Source organism: Gavialis gangeticus, unplaced genomic scaffold, assembly GCF_001723915.1.
Source record: "Gavialis gangeticus isolate Ggan-Ray unplaced genomic scaffold, GavGan_comp1, whole genome shotgun sequence".
Classification (NCBI taxonomy): domain Eukaryota; kingdom Metazoa; phylum Chordata; order Crocodylia; family Gavialidae; genus Gavialis; species Gavialis gangeticus.
The window spans coordinates 66,517,810-66,525,644 of record NW_017729030.1 but is presented as its reverse complement, the minus strand read 5'-3'; the positions used below and the strand labels follow the sequence as shown (position 1 = coordinate 66,525,644).

The following is a 7,835-nucleotide window of genomic DNA, read 5'->3' as shown; positions in this document are numbered from 1 at the left end:
TGATTTAATCTCTCTCTCTCTCTTACTCCAGGCATAGCTTTCTAACCTGACTTTTGTTGATGAAACTTGAGCTAGATTTCCCAATACAATATTACGCTGTTTCAGTTGGGTAACGTTTTTTTCTCTTCACTGTGAAATGCACATATGTAGGAAATCAGGAGCAATGTCTAGGCAGGATGTATTGCTGAAGTGTAGCCTGACATGAACCTTGAGAACTGAACAGTTTTGGGTACACCCACACACCTGTGAGAAACTAGCTGTGTGGTTAAAATAAAACCATGGTTATGAGAAAACTGCTTTCTTTCAGAGTAAAGACTAGCCTTAGTTTAGTCTTGAAAAAAAAAGGATTTGATATGATGCTGAACATACCCCAAGATTTGACTTGGGCGTATTTCAGATTTAGAAGCTGATCCAGCCTCCCTAACAAAATTACTTAAATCAAACTGCCTAGGAAAGTAAAATGTCTCCTGCCTCACCGGGAAGATTTTGAGAGTGTCTACTGTGAGCTTACCAGCTTTTCTTTTCTAGTCTCTTTTTACTTAAACAACATAGAAGAGACATTGAACACACTAATAACAAACACCACCAAGATTTCGAGGCCAGGGGATGCAGCAGAAACTAGGTGGCTTAAATCTGGGGTTTCCATGCCCTGCACAGTCTCTGAATAGAGAGCACATCACACGCACAACTTCCTTCCCATTCAAGATGACATGGACCTCTACTGGTAGCAGTGCCAGTAACATTCCCACTGCAGCTGTAGAAGTGTCTTACAAAGAAAAGAAAATTGGGGAAGTCATTTAATGCATTGTCAGCCTCTTCATTTTAGCAGCTGAAAATGCAGAGGAAGTGGCACCCAGTGACCAGCCAGCAGCTCTAGAAGAGCAGATCCCTTCACATGCCAGTTCTGAAATTGCTGTGGTATAGGTTTGAATGCAGAAAGTGGTCCCTAATAGCAGTGTTAAAGGTTGCATCACCCTAAGTAAAAGGAGGAAGACATTGCTAGAATGGATTCTTCGTCCTCGGGTTTAACAGTTGAAGATTGTGTCATTTGGTTTATTTTTGTTGTCGTCTCTTCACTTGACTGCAGCTGGTTTGAGGCCCTTCCTTGAATCCTGTAGCTTAGACATTGGTAATGGGACAAATCCAGAGCCACATTTAAGAGCCATACTGGGGTCAGATCCAATCCAGTCCAATCCAGCACCTTGTCTCTGATAGTGGCAAGTAATAGAGGCTTTAAAGGATGAGTACGCATGCAAGACATGTCTGGTGTAATCCATTTCCCATCATCGTTAAACAAATGAAAAATGTATTTCAGTAGTGTGCGGGGGGGGAGCAGTTGAAGCGAAGCTTGGCGTGCCGGCTAGCACTCCTCTAGAAATGTGTGGCTGCCGAATGCTTTGCCATTGTATGATGAACCAAATAAGGGCTGGTGCAGGAAATGAGCACAGCGCAAAGGGCCATTGTGGGCTATATACAACACTGCTGCTTACTGATACTGATCTCTTCCAGCCTTGGGTTGCATTTCTGGGGGGGCGGGGGCTGGGGGATGGGTGCAGAGTGTCATCGCTGTACTGCGTACCCATGAATAATAATTTCTGTCCAGCCATCTGCCAGTTACCTTGTTGACTGCAGTGTGGTTCATTCACACAGAGCTCTGGAAAGTAAATTTCAGGTCCCAGCTGACCCCAGATCCCAATTAGGAACACCTACTCCATAGCCTGTGCCTCATTAGCCTGTCTCTAGACATTGTCAATTGAAGGGGGTCCCCGATTGCTCTCCTGGGTCAGTCTGTGGTAATGTGAGGGAGGGGAGGAGAGCAGTGGCAGATGCTGCCCTTGTGTGGAGCAACTTCTTCACCAGGATGTTTGCCATGGTGACACAGAGGAGAATTTGGATGGGTTAAAAAACAAACTTCCTCCTAGGACGCTTGGTGATGTTCCCCTCTGGGTCTCAGTGAAACCATGCGTCTTGTGATGTTCAGTGTGTGTTCTTTTTCCTCCTACAGGAGAGTTGCTGAGTCAGCCACGACCAGAGGGAGTGACAGAGATCATCTGCCCGAAGAATGGCAATGAGCGAGTGAACGTCGCCTTGGTTTACCCACCCACCCCGACCGTGATCAGCCCTTGTTCCAAGTGAGCCCTGAGAGAAGCCCTGACCCCCCCCCATTTCAGTTCACACCAAAACCCTAAATACAGCAAGCTCTCGCTAAGCCTTTTTGAGAAGTAGCAGCCGCACAGCCCAGGGACAGTTCTAATTATTTGTGGGACATGGACACCCCATTCCAAGAACAAAGGTACAGTAAGGCAAAACCCCATGTGTCCTCCTTAATCTTGTTTTGCTGAATAAGAAATGTGTCTGAGGGACAGTTCTGTTTCTTGTTATGCAAAGCAGTGAATATTCTTTGCTGGGAAGGGTGGGATTTTGGAAATAATAGCTTTCCCTTACAGTCATTGCACCTGCAGTTTGTGTCTACTTAGTGAACTGCAAGTTGTCTAGGCCTTGCTCTGCTTATATCTGAGAAGTACAAATACTTCAGTGGGTGCTGGCAGCTCAGCTTGGGGATGATCAGGAATAAAACCATGCTAGCAACAATAGAGAGGCTGGGCTTAGGTCAGCTTGCAAAGAAGGTGTAACTGAAGGGTGAGTCCCAATTATAACATGCTCTTTCTGCAGCTGGCAAGAGAATGTCAGCTAGCCTGCTGTGCTCTCTTGGGTCACCATCCTTACTGTTACTGTTGCTTTAAGATAATCTGAAACTACTTCCAAACATTATATATTTCCACCATCAGCCCCCATAGCAGGTCCTGTTTTAAACCACTTTATAGGATGACCTGCGTTCCAACTATGTGAATGGGACTTTCAAACGCTGCTCTACCTGTAGTGAGAGCCAGTTCTTAGTTTTTCTGAAGCTCAGCTCAGAATCACAGCTGAATCACATTCCTGCTCTGTTCTTCTGCCTGTGTGAGATTAGTAAATTGTTAGGGTAAGTTTTTAACCTGAGGTACCAACATATTAAATTGATTTGAGGTGGAACACGCATGTCTTTTGAGTTCTGCTGCAAGTATGAGTTCAGTTCATCTCCAGTCTGCCTTCTGTAGCATCTAACAATAGTGCTCCAGTTCCATAGTGGCTGTACTTATGACTTAGCTGTCAGGAAATCCATAGCAAATGGAGACTTTGCACATAGCTTTATTCCGAAAGAGGACTGCTTTATTTAGATGACTGAGTATCTACCATGTTTTGACTATTGGAAGAAAACGGAATGTGTATTAAGCTATATATCATGAGCACTATACAGCATAACAGACTCTTACTGCATTATTGCTTCTTTGTCCTTCTCTCCTCCAGATGAATGGAAGCACCAGTGCTGAAGGTTTTATATCGGGCAGAATGTGAAACCATGGTGTGGCTGGACAATCTGTAGCACTGCTGTCTGCTTGGGTTTGGAGTTGTGCATTGACAAGAACACCAGACTTTGGAACTCTGAACTGTTTCAAGTGGGCACACAGCTAAGTGCGTCTCCCCTGAGGTATCCTCGAACTGAAGTGTACGCTGCAATCTGAAGGTCATGGATGATTGGATGGGAAGTGGCTATTAGGTAGCAGCATTCATGGCTGGAGACAAAATACTGAGATTGAAACTCATGGACCCACTGATCGCCTGTTGTGCACCCATTTGGACCTCTTGGTGAATGTAAAAATATTGAGTACTGTTTCTTTCAGGCATGCCTGAAGGAAAGTCTTTTGAGATGAGCTGCTGTTGGGGTTCCCTGGAATTGTTCCTGCACATGTGAGTGTTTGAGGTTGCCAGTCAAGTTGCTCTGTGAGATTTTTCTTATGTGACTATAATTAGTCATATTGCTTTAAAATCAGAGCAGTGAAGCAAAATAGCTAGTAATGACTCTCATCAGTGCATTATGCAAAGGCTTCTTGAGCAGCTTGGTGGAAGGATAAGTGACAAAGCTTGTTAATAGAGGAAAGCATTTTATGTGGTCTGAATTCACTTATTCAATGGTAGGGCCTCAAGTTACTGAGCCTGGAGGTAGAGAGAAGCCTTTTGGACCACGAGGTTATAAGTGTACATGAACTGAACCCACTTTTATACTGGATTTTGTATATCAGAGGTTAAGATGGAATAAAAGAACAGGCAGGATCTTGGCAGGCACATGCTACATTATATTGAATGCACAAAAAATCCTTGTGACTTGTAGCCATCTGACACTAGGGCTAGAAGGAGATGTTGCTGATTTGAAGTGGATTAGCTGTGCCGCAATGTGTCATGGAATGTGTGTTTTGTCTAATGGGTACAGCTGATGTGCTTCATTGTATGAAACGCACGTTGCCCCTTTTCCCACCCTTGAAGATGTGGGACAAAAAGCAATATAATCTGTGCAGGTGGTTTTGGCTGAATGAGGAAAGTGGGTCTGGCTGAGTGGGGATGGGGAAGTCGGGGTTCTCCACTCAGTCAGACTCACTCCTGCAATCAAGCAGGGAAACTCTGGCTGAATGGAGATCTCCAGGATGCCTCCCCTGTAGCAGGGAATGCCAGGCAAGTGCTCCAGGGTCTTGAGGTCCCCCCCTCCACCTCCCTCCAAGGCACCTGCCTGATGTGGTTGTAGAGTGCAAGCAGCTCAGGCTGATGTCCATTGCAATAAAGCAGTAAAGTCTGTTACTGCCTTTTTTTCATGTCACTGATTTTCCTTTGATGCGTCATGACAAAAGATAGTGACATCTATTTGCTCACCATTTGTGTGCCATAAAAATGTTTATGGTGGCACAAATGTGATGGGCGATATCTGTTTTCACCCGAGGAGCAAATAAACAGTAACCACCTGGTAACCTGGAAGTGCCTTAACTCTGCAGTGTGCACACCTGCTCTCTCACAAATGCATGCTCTATCTTCTGTGGCACTTATAATAAATTGAGAGGGTCATCAAACTTTGATTTTTTTTTTTTTTTTGATTTTTTTTTTTAAATCCCAATCAGTGTTGTTCACTCCTGTTCTCTTGAATTTACTGTTGTGCTACAGATGTGATGTCATTCCAATCCTTCCTGTTTAGCAGGGATTTCATGGTGAATGTGGTTGGGAATCTGTCACTACTTCTCTCGTTACTACTTGTTCTACTGGTAAAAGATCTCACCAGTTACTGGTACTGGCAGACTCCTTGAGCAGCTGAAAACTTTTGTCAGAAGATTTTTCATTGGAAAAGGCAGATTGTATAGAATCAAAATGTCTTGTAGGACTGTACCAAATTTGTTGAAACTTTAGTGGGAAACCTGGTTTCCTGCTAACCCTCCCAGTCTTCTGGCTGTCCACAAGGGGACTATGCAAGATAAATGCCTGACAAATAAGCTGATGATGACCTAGCTCTGCTGGGAGAAGTCAATTTGGGAGACATTTCAGGTTGGAGGTATTGAGAAAGCCCTGCTGAGTGGGTGTTTCTGTGTTTCCAGGGTGAAATGCATTGGAATATCAGTTGCCTGAAAATCTGAATATTTGTTTGATGTTTTCATTCTGATTCAACATATGAATTTATTGAAAAAACTCAAATTTTCTCAGGATGGCGATTCCATTTCCTGGCCAGTCCTACAAAGGCTGTGCATGAGGAGCACAGCATTTGCATGGTTTGAAACCAGCCTTAGTTACTTCATTGCCTGTCCTTGAGTAATATTGGCAGTAGTGTTTGAGAATAGAACCCATCCTCCTCCTTTCCCCAGCCACCTGCCTCTCCACATGTGTGCACATTACTACCTCTTAGAATGTAGGTATGCTAAGAGAGGCAGCTGCAAGCACAGCACACAGTGACTCCGGTCGACCAGCTCCCCGTGGGCAGCCACCCCCACCCCCCCAAAAAAAAAAAAAAGAAGAAACAAACCAAACCAAAACAAAATGTCCCCCACCAGCCCAAGAGCTCTGGCCATGCTTTGCCCCAATCTCCTCCATAGTTTGAGCTCAGTTTCTCCTGCCTACACTCCTCAGGGGTCCCTGATGTCTGGGGCTGTGAGGAACTGGAGCCACTGGCATATCTTCCATCTCCAGCAGTGCTTGGTGGAGCAGCTCGTGTTGGATGTGGCCATGGTGTGGATCAAGGTGGGGATGGCATTGGGAGCTGGAGCGTTTGCCCAGACCACTGCAGTGCTGGTCCCATTTGTTGCACCCCCCCCTTTTTAAAATGCTATATCTGTCCATGAAGACTCCCTCATGCTTGCCTGTTTAATCCCGTGTCATCCACTTTTCTGTGAATATGTTTTTTCCCTGTGCTGCTAGGAGACTAACAGCTGCTGTCACCTCCTTTAGCAGTGCAGAGGGCTGGATGGGCTTCCATGCTTGAGTCTGGCAGGCTCAGGGGTCAGCTGGACACTTACTGAGCACTTAGACTTCACTGGGAGCCTTTTGGGAGCAGAAGAAACACTGTTGTTATAGAATGAAACTACGTGCTCTTAAAAAGCCCTTGTGCCTGTTTTTCTGGGAGGGGATCCTGTCAAACATCTTCTCATGGCAGGAGGCAGACCTGCTTTCACCATACAGCTGCAGAACCTCCTCTCATGCTTGCTGAAAGCCGCCCCTTAGTCACCAGCCACATCCAGGAGCTAGCTTTCTTGGTGCCAGGGTGGGGAAGACAAGCATTGGGCTTGTTGGAAGATGAAGGTGCTGTCCTAGGGCTCACTTTGGATCGGTGAACTGTGCAGCTGTGTTGCTGCTGTGAAAGGGACTGGCTGCAGTCTCCCTGCACTACCTTGTCTCTTGTGCAGTTGCTCAAGCCATGTGAAAGGCTGCCTCTTATGGAAGTAAGAGACAATTGGGATCTGAATGTTCAGTCTCATCGCTGCTCACAGAGCAGATGTGATCTGCATGGATCTCCTGGACTTAAGTCTTAATGCAGTGTGGAAGATTGAAGACCTGCCTGCCTGAGGCTACATGCATGTGGGTCTGGTACAGCTGTAGCCTTTTCAAACTGCAGGTGGCAGTCATATCACTAAGAATAGGGGCAACAGTGATGCTGCCACTCAGCAAAGCTGTAATAGCAGTAAGGCCCCCAGTGCAGTAGAGGCAGTGACATGGACCCCCTTATCTATGCAGTTAGCAGCTAGGACCCTGAGAGTAACACAGGGTAAGAGTGCACTTTTTCCTTTCCAGCATTCAGAAGTGTTGAGTGGGATCTCCACATTTATCCAGTGCCTCCCAGAGCCCACACAACACAGGGACACCCCTTGGGCTGAAGGTGGACTGGGACTAAGGCTCCTTTTACCACAGCTTTAGGGGGAGGGGGAATAGGTGTTGACTTACCACCTGGAGGTGGCCCCTGGAGGAAGATGGGTGGATAGGGGAAGGGGAGTTGTGGAGGTGGAGTTAGTAGCATGAATTGTGCAGCAAGTGAGGCTAGAATTGTGCGCGTGCTAGAGCTCTGTGCCCTTCTGCACTGGAGCATGGACCCCTCCACTAGGAGGCACTTGGATAGATTTCACTAGCTTGTTTAGTGCCTGATGAGGGTTCAGATCCTCAAGCAGTCCCTCTCCAGTGGCAGGGCAACTTGTATTGTGCGCTTCCTAGAGAAAGTGTCCTTCTTCCTGCCTGCCCCAAGGAGAGTTAACTGCCTGGCTGGGTGTGCACAGACAGCAGCATCCCCACAGAGCTCTGCTGTAAATCCCACATCATCGTCAGCAAGGCTCAGGTCCAAGTAACACTTCAGTAGAGCTTAGCATCATTCTCTGCCCCTGCTCTCAGCCCCCCACAACCTCCCTCCTGTCTTCAGCGTGTCTGGGACCAGGGCCTTGTTCTTTCCCTGATAGAGACCTAAGGAACTGCTCCTTAAAGTTATGCTGTTGGTTATTGTA

At 46.4% G+C, this 7,835-nt stretch overlaps 1 protein-coding gene across 1 annotated transcript in view; it reads left to right on the top strand.

Moving 5' to 3' along the window:
* The window catches only part of MFHAS1 (malignant fibrous histiocytoma amplified sequence 1), a gene marked incomplete at its 5' end in the record, with an annotated part of 110,371 nt that overhangs the window by 93,689 nt on the left and 8,847 nt on the right, over positions 1–7,835 (top strand). Inside the window, 2 exons of the mRNA XM_019521854.1 lie at positions 2,006–2,132; positions 3,349–3,789. Coding sequence (XP_019377399.1) covers positions 2,006–2,132; positions 3,349–3,352 — 131 coding nt within the window. The remainder of the gene's footprint in view (positions 1–2,005; positions 2,133–3,348; positions 3,790–7,835) is intronic.